Here is a 20,383-nt window from a genome sequence, read left to right as displayed (position 1 = left end):
CCACGACAACGAGACTCCTGACGGATCGAAATCATAAAAGGAAAGCCGGCAAGTTTTTCTCCAAATCCCTCTCTCTCTCCAACCATTGCAACAAAGCGGTCCCCAAAGGCTGCAGCCTGCATGAACTGAGTGAACTTTATATTTCCATCGGACAATACATTATCCCCTAGACAACGATAGAGCTTATTTCTTATTGATTATTATTATACCCGCACTTTTAGATTTAGTATTGACGATGTATATTATCTGTATATTTGCATTGATATTATCTTTGTGTATTTTTACTAATAAATACTGTTAAAAATAGTATCATCAGACTTCAACGGACGTCTCCATCTTTGCTGGTAAGTGACCCAGTTACGGGGTTCGTAACAATATCAACAGGGAACTTAGTCACAAAGGCCTCAATTTCATCATCCAAATCATTGATATATAACATAAAAAGTGGTCCCAACACTAACCCCTGTGGAGTACCAGTTGTCACCAGCAACCAGCCACTCAGCAAATCCTCTATCCATGCGAGTTTCTTTCCTGTAACACCATGGGCTCTTACCTTATTAAGCAGTTTCAAATGTAGCACCTTGTCAAAGGCCTTCTGAAAATCCAAGTACACAAAATCCACCAAATTTCTTTTGTCTATTCTACTTTCAAACCTTTCAGCTTCCCAAGCACCATCTCCATATTAATAGTAACTGCACTCACTTCTGTGTTCTGACACTCTTGAACTTCTGGCATACTTGGAGTATTTCCACAGTGAAGACAGAATCAAAATACTTTAGTTTGTCCATTATTTCCTCCCTCCTCCCATTATTACCTCTCCAGTGTCAGTTCCAGCAGTCCGATATCTACTCTCACCTCCCTATTACTCTTTATATTCCTGATCATATCAAAGAGGCTATCAATAATATCCTCTTTGATATTATTTGCTAGTTTACCTTCATATTTCATCATTTTCTCCTTCTGGCTTTTTTAGTTGCCTTCTGTTGGTTTCCGAATCTTCTACCTTCTTACTAATTTTTGCTGTATTATATGCCTTCTCTCTTGCTTTTATGGTGTTTTTTTAAAACTTCCTTTGTCAGCCATGGTTATGTCTTCCTGTATTTAGAATACTACTACTTCTTTGAGATGTACCTATCCTGCGCCTTTTGTATTTCTCCCAGAAACTGAAGCCATTGCTGTTCTCCTGCCATCCCTGCTAGTGTCCCCTTCCAATCGACTTCAGCAGCTTCTCTCTCACGCCTCTATATCTGCCTTTACTCCACTGTAATAGTGATAAATCTGACTTTAGCTTCTACTCCTCTAAGGGTTTCTTTTCCTTAAGCTCCTTAATTGAATCTGGTTCATTAAACACCTTTCCAGAAGAGCCTTTCCCCAAATGGGCTTAGTCACAAGCTGCTCTTAAAAAGACATCTTGTAGGCATTTTGCAAATACTCTCTTGGGATCCAGCACCAACCTAATTTTCTCAATCTACCTGAATACTGAAATCCCCTATGACTATTGCAACATTGCCCTTTTGATGCGTTTTCTATCTCCCATTGTAACTTGTAGACAATATCCTGGTTACTGTTCGGAGGCCTGCATATAACTTCCATCAGAGTCTTTTTACCCTTGCAGTTTCTTGACTCTACCCACAAAGATTCTACATCTTCCAATCCTATGCCACCTCTTTTTTAAGATTTGATTTCATTTTTTAACCAATAGAGCCACCCTACCCCCTATCTACTTGCCTATTCTTTTACTACAATGTGTATCCCTGCATGTTTAGCTCCCAACCAAGAACTTCTTTCAGCCACAACTCAGTGGTCCCCAAGTCACACCTACTAATCTCTAACCACAAAAATCATCTAACTTATTAGGTATACTCTATGCATTCAATTTTAACACCTTCAGTCCTGTACTTGTCACCCTTTTCGATTTTGTCCCCATGTTATATTTCAACTCATCCCACTGACTGCAATTTTGCCCTGTTATGTGCCTGTACCTCCTCACAGTCTATCACTACACACTGCATCCATTTGTATACAACTGCACCATCCTTTGCCCTATCACTCAGGTTCCCATCTCCATACCAAATTAGTTTAAACCTTCCCCAACAGCTCTAGCAAAACTGCCTGCAAGGATATTGGTCCCCTTCGGGCTGAGGTGTTTGTACAGGTCATACTTTTCCCAGAAGATATCCCAATGTTCCAGAAATCTAAAGCCCTGCCTTCTGTGCCAGTTTCTCAGCCATGCATTCTTCTGCCAAATCATCCTATTCTTATCCTCACTGGCGCGTGGCACAGGCAGCAATCCAGATTACTACCCTGGAGGTCCTAACTTCGTTCAGGACCTCCTCCCTTTTCCTACCTATGTCACTGGAGTTAATATGTACCAAGAGTTTTGGCTATTCACACTCCCCTTTTAGAATGCCAAGGACCCGACCCAAGACGTTCCTGACCCTGGCATCTGGAAGGCAACATACCATCTGGGTTTCTCTATTGTGCCCACAGAATCTCATGCCTACTTCCTTAACTATGGTATTCCCTATCACTACTGCAGTCCTCTTCTTCACCCCCACCCCCCCACGCTTCTGAGGCACAGTGCCAGACTCATTACCACAGAACCAGTTGCTGCAGCTCCCTCTCTGGTAGACCCTTCCCCTCAACAGTATCCAAAGTGGTATACTGTACTTTTTATTGAGAGGAATGCCAACAGGGGTACTCTGTAATGGCTTGCCATTTCTTTTTCCTCTCCTGACAGTTGCCAGGTACCTGTCTCCTGCAATTTAGGGGTGACTACCTCCCTGTAGTTTTCTGTATGAGCTGAAGGTCATTGTGGTGCAGCTCCAGTGCCTTAACATGTTCTTTGAGGATCTGCAGTTTGGTGCACCTGGTGCAGATGAGGTTATCCAGGAGGCTGGAGGTCTCCAAGAATTCCACATCTCACACACAGAACATCACACAGCCCCACAGCAATTTTCACTGTATTATGTACTAACATACAAAACATAAAGAAGAAACTTGCCATGCCGAAGGCTGTTCTTACCCAAGCCTGTTGAGCCAAAGCCTCCCCACTCCAACAGTGGCTGCTCCACTCATCCCTACCTTATTTTTGTTTGCCCTTGCTAATGAATAGCAATTTGATTGGTCTGCTGGAAAAAAGCGTAAGCCCGTGAACTCTCCTTTTTAAATCTATCACTACAACCTGTGTGTAGCCTCCTCCAAGGGTTCAAATGAGCTTCTGGAAAAAGCCCACGAGCGCTCCTTTTTAAATCTCTGCCCTGTGTCTAGCCTCCTCTTTCAATTTGATTGGGCTGCCTGTACTATGCTTTGTTACCATCTTAAAAAAGGATTTAGATTAGTTGATCCCTGCACAATGATCTAAGAAATGGGTAGTGCAACAAAGTTTAGTATTTCCACCCAAGTCTTGCTGTACAAGGAAGCTAGAAGTTGGATTTTACTCAGTTAAGGACTGGAAACATCCTTCCATACCAAACCAATTAATTCATCTTTTGACCTTACCTTCAATTTCCTTCTTGCATTAAATTTTCGCAGCTGTTCCACAGTTTCAGGGAGGTGAATTTTGTATGCATATCGATCACGCTCCTGAAATATAATATGTTTTATTTTAAACTCTGGATCTCTGCAAATATATATTAAAATGGTTGTGATGAAGTCAGTAACATCTATATAAGATATTTTCTCCAAACTCAGAATGTGGCTAAGCTCCAAAGTGAATTAAATTGTTTTAAGTTAACATGCTAGATGCCCAATGCTAACACACTTACAGAATGGTCTCAAAATTTCCTGTTATTTTTCTAATGTATGATGCTGAAGTCTCAAAGCAATGAAAATGCACTTCTCAGAGAATTGTTCCATGTTTCATTTTAGATGGTCACAAATGATCAAAAAGACTACAACTGCAGATAGTTTAACCATTCTATAATACTTTGCTAAATTTGTCAACATGAGGTGGGAAAATCCATGACCATTTTGCTTACAATTACTTTCCAAAACTTTTCAAAGAAATAGCACCTCTGCAGCACAAATTAACAACAACGTGTAGTTGGATGCCTATTTTAAATCAATTAAAAATGTACCTTAAGCCACGGATGGTTGAGAGCTTCATAAACCGTAATCCTTTCTGCAGGGTCCAACATAAGCATACGACGGACCAAATCCTTCGCACTCTCTGATATATGAATCCATTGCCTAGGGTTCATCTATATGAAAAGAACTGTTATCACTAATAGCATAATTATTACTTTTCGTTTACATTTTTATATGATAGTCACATGAGTTTATTTATAACAGCATTATATAAAAAGAGGTTTGGAATATGTAGTAAAAGTTGTTTATAATCGCAGCAGGACTAGTGAAACATAAACTGAGTTTGGAAATTATAAGAATCCTGAGCACAGTGAAACTGCAAAGAATTACCACAAAGCTAACAATATATTGCAATGTTTAGTATAGCAACTCCAAGCAGCAGCCAGCATGACACACAAAAATTCCATTTTACCTTGTGTTTTCCTTTGACGATAGCATCAAATAATCTTTCCTTTGTTCCATAAAATGGCAAACAGCCACTAAGAAGAATAAAAAGTATCACACCACAACCCCAAACATCAACTGGCTTTCCATATGGTTCTCTTTTGACAACTTCTGGTGCCATGAAGTGTGGTGTTCCTACACGACCTGAACAAAATAATTCAAGCAGAAAATAAAGGTCAACTTTCAAAGCTGTTGTTTTTATCAGTAGATGCCTTGAAACAGCAGGCATGGCATCATGTTGGAATCATTCAAGTGGTGATCAAAGATGTAAAGCAAAGGAGCAACAACACTAATTCTGCAAATTAATTTGTTTGGTTAAATCTCCTGGTTACCTCCGAGGTAACTCCACTGCACTTTAAACAAGGTAAAAGTTTCTGATAAAATAACTGAGGCCCATTGCAGACAAATCAATTTACTATTTAAGAACCAAGTTCTTAATTTTGTTTACAGTAATCAAATAACACACAGCAATATTCAGCTGTGCTACACTTGTCTAATAGTGGGCACATAAAGGCTGTAATGTGCCATCTATATATAATGGGCTTCTCCTATAGCACCATCTAATACTGTAAACATTAAAATGAACAAGTGATAGGCAAATAGGAACACCATCACCTGTGTGTTCCCTTGTGCAGATTTCTAACTTGGAAATATATTGTCATTTCTTCATTGGTTTGGGATCCTGCCAAATCCTACTTCCCCATTTCCTTCTCAGGGGTATTAACGGAGCGGGTGACAGAGTAGTGGGAGACAGAGTAGGAAGGCTTTGGCTCAAGAAGCTTCGGTGAGCAGAGGCTGAGGACGAGCTTGCTCCCAAGTGAGGTAAGGCTGGGTAAGCTCCTTTAAATAATCTAATTAACTTAGAAGTAGGTAATGGAGGCAGCAGTTAGGGCAGTTGGGTGCTCCGTTTACAGTATGTGGGAAGTCAGGGTGAGCACAATTGTCCCTGATGACTACACCTGCAAAAGGTGCATCCAGCTGCAGCTCCTGACCAACCGTGTTAGGGAACTGGAGCTGGAGCTGGATGAACTTCGGATCATTCGTGAGGCAGAGGCTGTAACAGACAGGAGTTTCAGGGAGATAGTCACCCCTAAAAGTCAGGAGACAGGCAGCTGAGTGACTGTCAGGAGAGAGAAGGGGAATAGACAGGAAGAGCAGAGCACCCCTGTGGCCGTTCCCATCAACAATAAGTATACAGTTTTGGATACAGTTGGTGGGGACGACCTACCAGTGACAAGTTGCAGTGGTTGCATCTCTGGCACCGAGACTGGACTCGCAGCTCAGAAGGGAAGGAGGGAAAAGAGGAGAGATCGAGAATCCCGGATGGTCTGTTGCCTCCCTGGTGCCAGGGTCCGTGATATCTCGGATCGAGTTCGCCGTATTCTCAAGAGGGAGGGTGAGCAGCCAGATGTCGTGGTCTGTGTGGGGACCAATGACGTGGATAGGAAGAAGGAGGAGGTCCTGCAAAGAGAGTTTAGGGAGATAGGAGCAAAGTTGAAGGACAGGACCTACAGGGTTGCAATCTCAGGACTGCTACCCTTGCCACGTGCTAGTGAGGCTAGAAATAGGAAGATAATGCAGCTAAATACATGGCTAAGGAGTTGGTGCAGGAGGGAGGGCTTCATGTTTCTGGACAATTGGGCCTTGTTCCAGGGAAGGTGGGACCTGTTCCAATGGGATGGCTTGCACCTGAACTGGAAGGGGACTAATATCCTTGCGGGAAGGTTTGCTAGTGCTGCTCCGGGGGGGGGGTTAAACTAGATTTGCAGGGGGAGGGGAACCAGAGTGTTAGAGCAGGTAGTGAGGTGGAGGAGGATAAAGGTCATGTGAGAACTGCAAGTATAGTGCATGGAGTAAAGCCAGATCTAACTTATAAAGAGGATTTGAGGAAAGAGAAGCAGAATAAAGGGTGTAAAGGTAGTAAGGCAGAAGGGCTAAAGTGTGTGTACTTCAATGCAAGAAGCATCAGGATCAAAGGTGATGAACTGAGAGCTTGGATACATACATGCAATTATGATGTAGTAGCCATTACAGAGTCTTGGCTGGCACCAGGGCAGGAATGGATTCTCAATATTCCTGGATTTCAGTGTTTTAAAAGGGATGGGGGGGGGGGGGGGGAAGGGAGGAAGGGTGGCATTACTGGTCAGGGATACTATTACAGCTACAGAAAGGGTGGGTAATGTAGCAGGATCCTCTTTTGAGTCAGTATGAGTGGAAGTCAGGAACAGGAAGGGAGCAGTTACTCTATTGGGGTATTCTATAGGCCCCCTGGTAGCAGCAGAGATACCGAGGAGCAGATTGGGAGGCAAATTTTGGAAAGGTGCAAAAATAACAGGGTTGTTCTAATGGGTGACTTTAACTTCCCGAATATTGATTGGCGTCTGATTAGTTCCAATGGTTTAGATGGGGCAGAGTTTGTTAAATGTGTCCAGGACGGATTCCTGTCAAGGTATGTTGAGAGGCTGACTGGGGGAATGCCATACTAGATCTAGTATTGGGTAACGAACTGGGTCAGGTCACAGATCTCTTAGTGGGTGAGCATCTGGGGGACAGTGACCACCGCTCCCTAGCCTTTAGCATCATCATGGAAAAGGACAGAATCAGAGAGGACAGGAAAATTTTTAATTGGGGAAGGGCAAATTATGAGGCTATAAGGCTAGAATTTGTGGGCATGAACTGGGATGATGTTTTTGTAGGGAAATATGCTATGGACACGTGGTCGATGTTTAGGGTTCTCTTGCAGGATGTTAGGGATAAATTTGTCCCGGTGAGGAAGATAAAGAATGGTAGGGTGAAAGAACCATGGGTGACAAGTGAAGTGGAAAATCTAGTCAGGTGGAAGAAGGCAGCACACATGAGGTTTAGGAAGCAAGGGTTAGATGGGTCTATTGAGGAATATAGGGTAGCAAGAAAGGAGCTTAAGAAGGGGCTGAGGAGAGCAAGAAGGAAGCAAGAGAAGGCCTTGGCGAATAGGGTAAAGGAAAACCCCAAGGCATTCTTCAATTATTTGAAGAACAAAAGGATGACAGGAGTGAAGGTAGGACCGATTAGAGATAAAGGTGGGAAGATTGCCTGGAAGCTGTGGAAGTGAGCGAGGTTCTCAATGAATACTTCAATACACTGAGGTTCTCAATGGATGAGTACAATATGAGTGAGGTTGAAGTTCTGGAGCATGTTGATATTGAGGGAGAGGAGGTGTTGGAGTTGTTAAAATACATTAGGATAGATAAGTCCCCGGGGCCTGACAGAATATTCCCCAGGCTGCTCCACGAGGTGAGGGAAGAGATTGCTGAGCTTCTGGCTAGGATCTTTATGTCCTCATTGTCCACGGGAATGGTACCGGAGGATTGGAGGGAGGCGAATGTTGTCCCCTTGTTCAAAAAAGGTAGTAGGGATAGTCCGGGTAATTATAGAACAGTAAGCCTCCGTCTGTGGTGGGAAAGCTGTTGGAAAAGATTCTTACAGATAGGATCTATGGGCATTTAGAGAATCATGGTCTGATCAGGGACAGTCAGCATGGCTTTATGAAGGGCAGATTGTGTCTAACAAGCCTGTTAAGAGTTCTTTGAGTAGGTGACCAGGCATATAGATGAAGGTAGTGCAGTGGATGTGTTCTACGTGGATTTTAGTAAGGCATTTGACAAGGTTCCACACAGTAGGCTTATTCAGAAAGTCAGAAGGCATGGGATCCAGGGAAGTTTGGCCAGGTGGATTCAGAATTGGCTTGCCTGCAGAAAACAGAGGGTCGTGGTGGAGGGAGTACATTCGGGTTGGAGGGTTGTGACTAGTGGTGTCCCACAAGGATCGGTTCTGGGACCCCTACTTTTTTGGGACCTGGATGTGGGGATAGAAGGGTGGGTTGGCAAGTTTGCAGATGACACAAAGGTTGGTGGTGGTGTGGATAGTGTAGAGGATTGTCGAAGATTGCAGAGAGACATTGATAGGAATCAGAAGTGGGCTGAGAAGTTGTAGATGGAGTTCAACCCAGAGAAGTGTGAGGTGGTACACTTTGGAAGGACAAACTCCAAGGCAGAGTACAAAGTAAATGGCAGGATACTAGGGAGTGTGGAGGAGCAGAGGGATCTGGGGGTACATGTCCACACAGATCCCTGAAAGTTGCCTCACAGGTAGATAGGGTAGTTAAGAAAGCTTATGGGGTGTTAGCTTTCATAAGTCGAGGGATAGAGTTTAAGAGTTGCGAGGTAATGATGCAGCTCTATAAAACTCTGGTTATGTCATACTTGAGAGTACCGTGTCCAATTCTGGTCGCCTCACTATAGAAAGGATGTGGAAGCATTGGAAAGGGTACAGAGGAGATTTACCAGGATGCTGCCTGGTTTAGAGAGTATGCATTATGATCAGAGATTAAGGGAGCTGGGGCTTTACTCTTTGGAGAGGAGGAGGATGAGAGAAGACATGATAGAGGTATTCAAGATATTAAGAGGAATAGATAGAGTGGACAGCCAGCGCCTCTTCCCCAGGGCACCACTGCTCAATACAAGAGGACATGGCTTTAAGGTAAGGGGTGGGAAGTTCAAGGGGGATATTAGAGGATTGATGCCACTCAAGGGCATCAATTTTCTTCATTTGAAGCCACTCCATGGATGTTCTGGCAGTACATTTTAGTTCATTGTCATGCTGAATGATGAATGTCCTCCCCAGTTTAAGCTTTCTGGTAGAGGCTAGCAGGTTTTTATCCAGGATCTCTCTGTGTTTAGCAGCATTCATCTTCCCATCAGTCCTGACCAGATTTCCAGTCCCTGGTGCTGAAAAGCATCCCCATAACATGATACTACCTCCACCATATTATAGTAGGGATGTTGTTATCTGGCTGATGCACATACTGCTTAATGTTGAAGCTAAGATCCACTTTAGTCTCATCTGACCACTTCCTTCCATATCTTTACAGTATCTTCTAACTGACTCTTTGCAAAGTCTTTATGGGCAAGGCTTTATTTTTTTTAGCTAGTTTTTTTCCTTGCCACTCTTCCGTAACTAGCATTTTTGTGCAAGGCTTTTGAGATTGTGGAGCCATGAACTTCATCTCCGGTTGTAGCCACTGACTTTGAGCTTACTCAGAGAGACTGATGGCGACACAGTAGCCTCTCTTACAAATACAATTCTTCTCTAGCATCTAAGATTAGAGGGGCAGCCTGACTGTGGTTTCATAATTTTTCTACATTTTCATGACGGACTATACTGATATCCAAGGCATGTTCAGTGCCTTTGAGATGGTCTTATACTTTTCCCCAGATTTGTGCCTCTCTATTACCCTTTCCCTGACCTGTCTTGACTGCTCTTTTATGTTCATTTTGGTTTGGTCTGTTGAAAATCTACCATACGGTTGGTCCTTACAAAGAAAGGGGGTAATCATTCTAATGAATTCATTGCAAACAGGTATTCTCCAATTTTCTACATCAACAAATTGGGTGAGTTGGTAAGGTAATATACAGTATTGCACCAGAGAAAAGGGGATGAATACTTTTTCAGCTTCACACATAAAGAACTCAAGCAATGCAATTACAAAACAACAATAATTAGGCAGCCAGGAGAATCAACTGTCAAACACTGGATTAAGTTGATTGCAATATAAAATTTAAATAGTATATAACAATATAGTCCAAAGTGGAGTAGAATCAAAATGAAAATTGTAAGAACAGATGTTTTCAAAAATTCCAACAAGTTTCACCTTTGCTCTGATTACTTCCCACAGATTCAAAGCTACAAATATTTAGGGAAGAGCATGATCACATTTTGGTTTTTAAGTGGATTCGTTATGGAATATATTTAAATATGCAGTATTTTTTGCAATGGTAGATTTAGTCAAGACTATATAGCATTATATCTTTTTTTACATTAGGCCAATAGTGTATTTCTGGAAAAGACATTTCATTCAATTGCAAACACTTTAGTTGTTATAGCACTGAAATAATGCCTTTGCTGCACTTAATATCTTGTGCAGATTTGTACTGTATTTATCCAAGGAGATTCTAAATTGAGATATATCTGTGTGCTTTGTATTCTGCACACAGGCCCTCCCCAGGTTATTAGCTTCTGACTTGAGGACACCTGTACATACTACAAGCGTTTGGGGGCAGATGGAATGGATTTGCAAACTGCAGGCATCTTCTGCCTGGTGGAACGGGTCATTTGCGTGTGCCTTATCTCCACACCACAACAATCAGGAGCTGGAATGAGCTGAGCATAGGTGAGAGTGCTGAGCAGACTCACTCGTTCACTCACTGGGTCGTTGGCATCTGCTGTTCCTGTGGCTGCTCACTCCCCCATCACTGTGGCATTCTTCCACACACTGTTCATTTCTGAATTGTGAAAAATTCAGGTTATGAACAGTTCTCAAAAATGGATCTCTGTCATAGATCAAGGCTGTCTGGATAAGATATTCTAATTAGGCCAGTGACTCCTACCAGAGAGTCTGAGGACGAATTACAAAAATGTAAGGTAATTCTTTATTTCTCCCCAATGTCCAAAAGGATGGATGGATGGGCCATAAGATATAAGAGCAGAAGACCATAAGATATAAGGCCAGTTATTTACAAGGATAATGATATGCATCTTACTTGGCTTTACACAATGACAATACAGAAAAAGATCAACGAATATCAAATAATGTGGAACATGCAAAAGTTGAAGGAGAGCAAAATCTGGAAGAATTGCAGAGCTGGATAAGGCTAATGGTTAGGTGTTAGCAGGTAAACTTTTAAAATTCAGCAATCTGGACAAGAATAGGACTTTGTTCCAGTTAATATTCAGGAAAATGATTGTTTTTAGCTCATGGTTCTCAGGGATCTCCAGTGTCATTACATTTCTTTAGACGGATAAAAGACTACATCTGCTGAACTGTATTGTTTCTAGTCTGTTTCTATATAATCAGATTTCTATAACTCACTAACAACATTTTAACTTTATTCTGAGCTGTTAATAGCCTACATTTGTTAGGGTTTTGTTGCATGGATCCCCAAGATGGCTTATGCTACTCCTCTCTCAGTCTTCACTGTACTGAGTGAGACCTACACAACCAACTTTCCTTTCTGGGCATACTGTTCCTGTGGCACATTCATCACTTGCATGCCTTTGCATTTAACTTGTACTGCCATAGTTGGTTAGACGGTGCTTAGACTGTACTGTCTCACCTGTTCACATTTTTCTTGAATGCACACCGACTCTGCTGGCATGCATTAGGAATATTCTTTGTTGATGCTTGGATGATTTTGCTCTTACCTCCAGCAACAAGCCCAGATTCTCCTAACTGAATGGCCACTCCAAACCCACCAAGCTTCACAGGTGCTGAATTTTCCTTCGAAGCAAGTAACACGCAGTGTGGCTGCACAAGAAGTAAAAAAAAGAGAACTATTGCAAAATTGAAATTGCTCAGGACTAATTAATCTTTTCAACTTTATTAACATAAAGACTATATTGGATTTGTGGCTTTTTTAATTCAAACTTTGAAAAGGGATGATGTGCAAATCAATAATTACCAACTATTACTTTAAAAAAACTACCTTCCACTTTATCTTGCATGTGATCAATGAAAGAATGTGGTTTATAAACTGGTTGATGCTTTTGGCCCACTAATTCCTGTGTACTCCATTTATAGAATGTATAAGTCGAAAAACAAACTTCTTGCAGCATTGATCATACAGTTAAAAAATACACAGTAAAATGGATTTTTCATGCATGTACAATATATAAATTAAAAAAAGTAAATTGCATTTTAATATGGTGGTGCTCCACTCCACTACCATCTCCATCTGCACACTTAACCCCACACCCAATGCTTATACATGAACCTACTCCAAAATCTTGCTGACTTTCTCCATGTGCATTTATTAAAGAATCGGAACAGAAATGCCAAACCAATGATACCGGATCACTTACTGAAGTTGCTTACACAGATATTGAAGCGTATAGTTTTTCAAAAACAAATGTACAAAAATATTTTAACAAGGGATTTATTTTATATACCAATGCTAGAGTCCAAACCTATTGAAGAGTTATACATATATCACAACATTATTGATAAAACAAAACAAGTCCAAACTGGAACTAAATTAATACAACATATATTTTGGCCACTATACGAGAAAAAAAAGTGCCTCAGAAATGTCAGGCAAATTTCACAATTGATGTTGGTTGAGGTTCAAAAACAAATTTAGATATCTTAGTTTCAAATATACAAAGGTGCATTCATTAAAAAGGATTCATCGTTTTCTAACAAACTTACATAATTACACACATAAAACCTTACACAATTACTGTATATGCATGATAACTAACTGATCCGCAGTAAGTAAACTACTAAACAGTGTACTGTGGTGAATATGGGCTTCTTGTTCTTTGATTTTGAGATAAACAAATATGCAACCAATTAGGAAGGACTGACATAGTTCACCTGGCATTCACCGATTTAAAAAGTTAAAAGATCTCCATATACTGGAAATTTAGCTGACACATTCATGTGGAATTGACAGCTTTCAAACAGTCCCTTAAGAGATCACTGCAAATTACAAACTGGCTCGAGACTTCACAAATTTCTGTCCTAGAGTATACAAATGATTTGTTTCTATTTTTAACCATGCATAGGTTTCTGAAAGTTCAGTGGAATGAACAAACTACAACTATAACTTGTGTCAGCACACTACTGAATCCAACAATGGTCCAAACAGCCCCCTAGCTACATAAATATTTCCTTTCAAAAGTCATTAAGCTTCTTCCACCACTTTATAACAATTCATGCCTGACCATGAATTATTACTGAAAAACTGTCATTTTGGCACTAGATTATTTGTCATTAATATTGAAATTTTAGCCTCTGGTTATAAACCCTCCTGGTAGTGAAAATGTGTATTAGTTAGGATTTAGAATTTTTAATATAGCTTTTCTAGACAGCCAATGTAACCAAATTGGCTTTTCCTTGACACCATTTTGGGAAAACTCCTTTCTTAAACCCTTATAATGCTCAATGCATGGCCATAATTTTCTTGAGACTGAACTAGTAATTGATAAATGTTTACTATAATATCAACAGTTTTATCTTCTCTTCATGCACAGTGATTTCAAAACTTACAAGAACTGTTACACTTTGACCAGCATCAGATACAGGAAATATTAAAATTCATTTACACTCATTTTTGTCACAATTGTGAACTAAAAGTATCTCTCCTCTTTGCACTCCATCTTCATAACATAACATAAACATTCCCATTATACTGCAATCTGATGTGCAATGTTTCTCTACTTGGCCATTAAAATTAAATTTACCTACAGTTGAAACTTTAATAGGTGATATTGCTTTTCATCAGAATCAGGTGACCAGTGTGCTTTCATAACTAAGCTCTAGATATACAGATATTATTTGACCACTATATATTAGTTTCACTATCTACTTGCTGCAGGTAAGATGACAGTTTACATTTTATCCCCATATACCCCTGAGGAAATGGGGAAGTAGAATTGGGAAAAGATGCTCCCAACACCGCTGCTTGGGTGGTACATTCAACCAACCGCGAATCGAGAAAACCCGGAAGTGCTCTTCCAGCACTTGTTGTTCAAGCATGTACAGACTTTTTTTCTTGTCATTATTCCCTAAACAATGCAGTATAACAACTATTTTACATAGCATTTACATTGTATTAGGTATTATAAGTAATGCAGTGATGATTTAAAGTATACGGGAGGATATGCGTGGGTTATCGTGGATTGGGATAAAAAAAAATCGGAAGTTCTCTTACTAAGCAAGTTGGAACAGTTACTTCCGGTATTTTTTAGCTTAGTATAGTCAAAGGTTTGTCTTAGGATATAGTATATATTTTACCTTTCTATGCATATAAAACACTTAAGAATGTATGCTTCAGCGCCAGGCTCGGGAACGGAAGTTCCCACGTTCGATCCAGTGACAGACCGCTATCGAGTGTGCTCTCCATTCGTGCCTGGTTGATGTGGAGAATCAAAAACCCAAAACTCAATAATTAAGCCACTGCGTTGCTTAGTACTAATTGTAGCTTTCATTGGGGCAGGGCCTTTCTCACTTTATACTTTAAAATTGTTCCGATCGTTGACCGACTTAGCCTAATGCTTTTCCAATGACCGATGGCGTTTCAACTCTTTCCGATCGCTTTATTATTTCCACTTTATTTTCAATCGTGATCGTGATTATTTTCGTGAACAGAAACACTGCTGATTTAGAGGTCCGCCGCCAGGTCCTAATGTCCACCGCACTGAGACACGTTAAATAAGGTTTGGGGTTCCTCTGGGTATTAAGATCCACCACATTGAGACAAGGTGAATAAGGGACTTGAGCATCCATGTTTTTTGGTATCCGCGAGGGGTCCCGGAACCAATCCCTTGCGGATAAGGAGGGCCGACTGTAGTTTCATGATCCCAACACAATGAAGAAACAACAATACATTTCCAAGTTAGAAATCTGCACATGCAGTGTGATGGTGTTCCCATTTGTCCATCACTCATTCATTGTAATGGTTACAGCTTTAGCAGTGCTATACATGCAGCCTCAACACAGTACTCTTTAAAGATGGTACAGACTGCAACCATTAGGTACTGAGGGAAGGAATTATTTGGATGCTGGATGTGTGATAATGAAGCAGCTGCTTTATCCTGGGCTGTGTTCAGCTTCATATTAATGGAGCTGCATTCATTCAGGCCAATGGCAGTCTATTTCTTCATTCCCTAAGCAAACTCTTCCAATGGTAGACCATGGTTGAGGTCTGTATTGCCTGTAATATTCACTACAGCAATTCACCAGCGCTTCTTTGGCCATAAATCTGATGCTCAGGAGGTGCAGGGCAGCACTATCTGTACACTCCCTCTGAATCAACATTGTAATCTGAAAATACATCACTGTCCTATTGTTATATACAAGTAGTACTCTCTCAATAAAGACTGCCATGGCTCACAGCCATCTTCTTAAAGACAATTAGAAATGGACAATGAATACTGGCTTCTCAGCAATATTCACATGGGTAAATAATAAAGACTCTGAGGAACAATTAAACTGCTGAAATTATCTTCAAGAATTTCATTAGTTATTTAACAATGATAAATCTATGAGACCCACTAATGCAGAAATCCATAATCTTCCAATTCATTTTCAAGTAGGTACAAGTTTTTTTATGTCTCTAGTTCTTACTGACAAGCAACATTTAGTTACTAGTCAACATATGTACAACCATTATACTATTATAAGTACACCTGAATACTACAACCATCCTCACTTATTTAACTCTGAAACTTTGCCCGAAAACATTTCAGATTATAATCCTACAAATGGAGCTATGTTATGGTACCTTGCCCAGATGTAAATGTAGAGCTTAAAAATGAACATTGTAGGCATTCAATCATGGGAATCACAACAATGAGCCTAACAATGTTCAAGTGATGGACACAAGTAGACTCCACAAAACTATTTGGAAAGAATTAAATTCCTGATCTGCTTCTTTCTAATTGTGGAGAATTTGAAGTCAACAGAGATGCCACTGCTACCAACGATGGTTGGAACCAGCTAATTTTGCAGTGGTGCAATATCAATTCTGAAACTTTCCTGATCTGTATGGCCAGGAGTTACTGGGGATATTCAGACCAAGATGATTAAACAGTATAATTTCTTTGTATTATGTTGTATTTCCAACCATTGGTCTTCCGGCAATACAGCAGTTCAGTTAATATCAAGGCCAATGCGGCAGTTTGATTCATTGCACAGGAGCCCTTATCCTTTAAATGATAAAACTTCTCAATATGTTTCCAGCTAATGAGAATTTGTTATAGAAATGTTTAAAAATGTACATGATGAAAATATGAAAACAGAAAACGCTGGAAAAATTCAGTAGGTCAGGCAACATATAGAAAAAGAAACTGTTAATGTTTTGTGCCTGTGACTCTACATCAGAATTAGGAAAGAGCTGAATACAAATTAGCTTTCAGAAGAAAAGGAAGTGAAGGATTTACAGAACAAAGGGAATGTCTCTGACAGATTGAGTCAAAATGGAAGCACAATAAACTGCATGGTCCTTTTAACACAGAACAAGAAAAACTGAATCAATATGATATACAAACAGAGAATGCTGGAAAAACCCAGATCAAGCAACACCAGTGGAAACAGGAACAGTTATTGTTTCAGATGAAGATAACTTATTCTTGTTCTGGCATTCCCTTTGTTACTATTGTTTGGTTAACTATCCTGGCTAAACATTCCCACAAGCTGCCAAGTCTTCCTAAAGATTTGATTTTATGAATCACTGCAACATTCAACTGCAACCAAATCACAATCGAGCTGACACTTTGGATCCAGTTTTGCTTGTGCTCTTACTACTACCGCCACCACAACCTTGCCAAGGATCTGGGTTCAATATTGATCTTAAGTATCATACGTAAGCAGTTTGCATGTTTCCTCAGTGACCACATGAGCTTCCCCTGAGTGCTCTCAGTTCCTCCCTATATCAAAATGTGCTAGTTGGTAGGTTAACAGCTGGTGGGGGTGGGAATTGGATAGGCCTTCACACTATCCACAACACCCCCAACCGTTGTGTCATCAGCACATTTATTAACCCATCCCTCCACTTCTTCATCCAGGTCATTTATAAAAACCATGAAGAGAAAATTTGTACAACACACACACAAAATGCTGGTGGAACACAGCAGGCCAGGCAGCATCTATAAGGAGAAGCACTGTCGACATTTCGGGCCAAGACCCTTCGTCAGGACTAACTGAAGGGAAAGATGCTAAGAGATTTGAAAGTAGTGGGGGGAAGGGGAAATGCAAAATGATAGGAGAAGACCGGAGGGGGTGGGATGAAGCTAAGAGCAGGAAAAATGATTGGCGAAAGTGATACAGAGCTGGAGAAGGGAAAGGATCATGGGACGGGAGGCCTCGGGAGAAAGAAAGAGGGAGGGGGCGAAGCACCAGAGGGAGATGGAGAACAGGCAAACAACTAAATATGTCAGGGATGGGGTAAGAAGGGAGGAGGGGCATTAACGGAAGTTAGAGAAGTCAATGTTCGTGCCATCAGGTTGGAGGATACCCAGCCAGTATATAAGGTGTTGTTCTTCCAACCTGAGTTTGGAATCATTTTGACAGTAGAGGAGGCCATGGATAGACATATCAGAATGGGAATGGGACGTGGAATTAAAATGTGAGGCCACTGGGAGATCCTGCTTTCTTTGGCAGACCCAGCGTAAGTGTTCAGTGAAACGGTCTCCCAGTCTGCGTCGGGTCTCACCAATATATAAAAGGCCACACCGGGAGCACCGGACGCAGTATACCACACCAGTTGACTCACAGTGTCACCTCACCTGGAAGGACTGTCTGGGACCCTGAATGGTGGTGAGGGAGGAAGTGTAAGGGCAGGTGTAGCATTTGTTCCGCTTACGAGGATAAGTGCCAGGAGGGAGATCGGTGGGAAGGGATGAGGGGGACATGTGGACAAGGGAGTCGCATAGGGAGCAATCCCTGCGGAAAGCAGTAAGAGGGGGGAGGGAAAGGTGTACTTGGTAGTGGGATCCCATTGGAGGTGGCAGAATTTATGGAGAATTATACGTTGGACCTGGAGGCTGGTGGGGTGGTAGGTGAGGACAAGGGGAACCCTATCCTGAGTAAGGTGACGGGCAGATGGGGTGAGGGCAGATGTGCGGGAAATGGGAGAGATGCGTTTGAGAGCAGAGTCGATGGTGGAAGAAGGGAAGCACCTTTGTTTAAAAAAGGAAGACATCTCCTTCGTCCTGGAATGAAAAGCCTATCCTGAGAGCAGATGAGGCGGAGAAAGAGGAATTGTGAGAAGGGGATAGCATTTTTGCAAGAGACAGGGTAGGAAGAGGAATAGTCCAGGTAGCTGTGAGAGTCTGTAGGCTTATAGTAGATAAGCCGACCCCAGAGATGGAGACAGAAAGATCAAGAAAGGGGAGGGAGGTGTCAGAAATGGACCAGGTAAATTTGAGGGCAGGGTGAAAGTTGGAGGCAAAGTTAATGAAGTCAACGAGCTCAGCATGCGTGCAGGAGGCAGCGCCAATGCAGTCGTCGATGTAGCGAAGGAAAAGAGGGGGATGGATACCCATATAGACTTGGAACATGGACTGTCCAACAAAGCCAACAAAAAGGCAGGAATAACTGGGACCTATACGGGTGCCCATGGCTACACCCTTGATTTGGAGGAAGTGGGAGGAGCCAAAGGAGAAATTATTGAGACTAAGAACTAATTCCGCTAGACAGAGGAGAGTGGTGGTAAAGGGGAATTTGTTAGGTCTGGAATCCAAAAAGAAGCGAAGAGCTTCGAGACCATCCGGGTGGGGGATGGAGGTATATAGGGACTGGATGTCCATGGTGAAAATAAGGCGGTGGGGGAGAAAATTTGTGAACCCTTTGTAATTATCTGGTTTTCTGCATTAATCAATCATATAATGTGGTCTGATCTTCAGCTAAGTCATAATAATAGTCAAAATATCAGATCCTGAAGCCAACTGGAGTCAGTTGGTGGCGGAGACACGTTCCAAGGAAGGATATATGGCTGTAATAGCGGGTCTGGGTCAAAATCTGCCTAAACTAATAACACACTAACAATTGTATTTTTCATGTCGTTACTGAACACATTGTCAATTCACAGTCCAAGCTGGAAGAAGTATGTGAACCCTTGTATTTAATGAATGGTAGAATCTCCTTCAGCAGCAATAAGTTTCCTGTAGCTGTAGATCAGAACTGCACAATGGCAAGGAGGGATTTTACACCATTCCTACATATAAAATAGCTTCAGCTCATCAATATTTCTGGGATACCTTGCATGAACAGCCCTCGAGGTCAAGCTACAGCATCTTAATTCGGTTAAGACCTGGACTCTGACTTGGACATTCTAAAACATGAATTTTCTTCTTTTTAAACTATTCTGTTATTGATTTACTCATGTTTCAGATCATTGTCTTGTCGTATCATTCAACTTCTATTGAGCTTCAGGTGATAGACTGCTACCCCAACATTCTCCTGCAGAATGTCTTGATGCAATTTTGAATTCACTGTTCCCTCAACAATTCCAAGCTGTCCAAGCCCTGCGACAGTAAAGCAGTCCCAAACCATGATGTTCCTTCAATCACACTTCAGTTGGGGTGAGGTGTAAGTGTTGGTGTGCAGTGCCCTTTTTCCTCCGAACATAGCAGTGTGCACTTCTGCCAATAATTTCAACTTTTATTTCATCTGTCCACAGAACATTGTCCCAGAGGTATTGTGGGACATCCAGATAGTCTTTTGCAAACTTGAGATGTGGGCCAATGCTTTTATTTCGAGAACAGTGGTTTCCTCAGTGGTATCCTTCCATGAATTCTATTTTTATTCAGTGATTTTCTTATAATGGACACATGAACAGAGACTTTAGCAAGTTCTAGACATTCCTGCAGGTCTTTTGCTATTTCCCTTGGGGTTTGACCCCCTTCAGCATTTTACACTTGCTCTTGGTGTGATCTTTGCAGGATGCCCACTCCTGGCAAGAGTAGCAACAATACTGAATTTCTTCCATTTGTAAACAATTTCTCTTACTGTGGACTGATGAACACTCAGGTGTTTAGAAATATTTTTGTACCCTTTTCCAGCTTTGTGCATCTCTACAATTCTTCTTCTAAGATTCTCTTAAAGTTGTTTCGATTGAGGCATGGTGAACATAAACAGATCATTCTTGAGAACAGCAGGCTCTGTCAGTAACTTGACTTTGTGTATCTGTTTTATAAGACAAGGCATCTCTACAACCCACACCTCCAATCTCATCTCATTGATTGGAACACTTGACTCCAAATAGTTTTTATAGAAGGCATTGTCCCAGAGGTTCACATTCTTTTTGAACCT

The 20,383-nt window shown here is 41.3% G+C and overlaps 1 protein-coding gene across 12 annotated transcripts in view; it reads right to left on the bottom strand.

Moving 5' to 3' along the window:
- The window catches only part of caska (calcium/calmodulin-dependent serine protein kinase a), a 462,337-nt gene that overhangs the window by 183,302 nt on the left and 258,652 nt on the right, over nucleotides 1-20,383 (bottom strand). For all 12 annotated transcript variants that reach the window (XM_073045522.1, XM_073045523.1, XM_073045524.1 and 9 more), the window contains exons 6-9: nucleotides 11,773-11,875; nucleotides 4,502-4,677; nucleotides 4,080-4,202; nucleotides 3,502-3,585 (exon numbers count right to left, since the gene is read on the bottom strand). In XM_073045522.1, the coding sequence (XP_072901623.1) occupies nucleotides 3,502-3,585; nucleotides 4,080-4,202; nucleotides 4,502-4,677; nucleotides 11,773-11,875 (486 nt within the window). The remainder of the gene's footprint in view (nucleotides 1-3,501; nucleotides 3,586-4,079; nucleotides 4,203-4,501; nucleotides 4,678-11,772; nucleotides 11,876-20,383) is intronic.

The sequence above is a fragment of the Hemitrygon akajei genome, chromosome 5 (genome assembly GCF_048418815.1).
Source record: "Hemitrygon akajei chromosome 5, sHemAka1.3, whole genome shotgun sequence".
Lineage (NCBI taxonomy): Eukaryota > Metazoa > Chordata > Chondrichthyes > Myliobatiformes > Dasyatidae > Hemitrygon > Hemitrygon akajei.
Note: the sequence above shows the minus strand (reverse complement) of the source record. Positions and strands in the feature narration are given on the sequence as shown.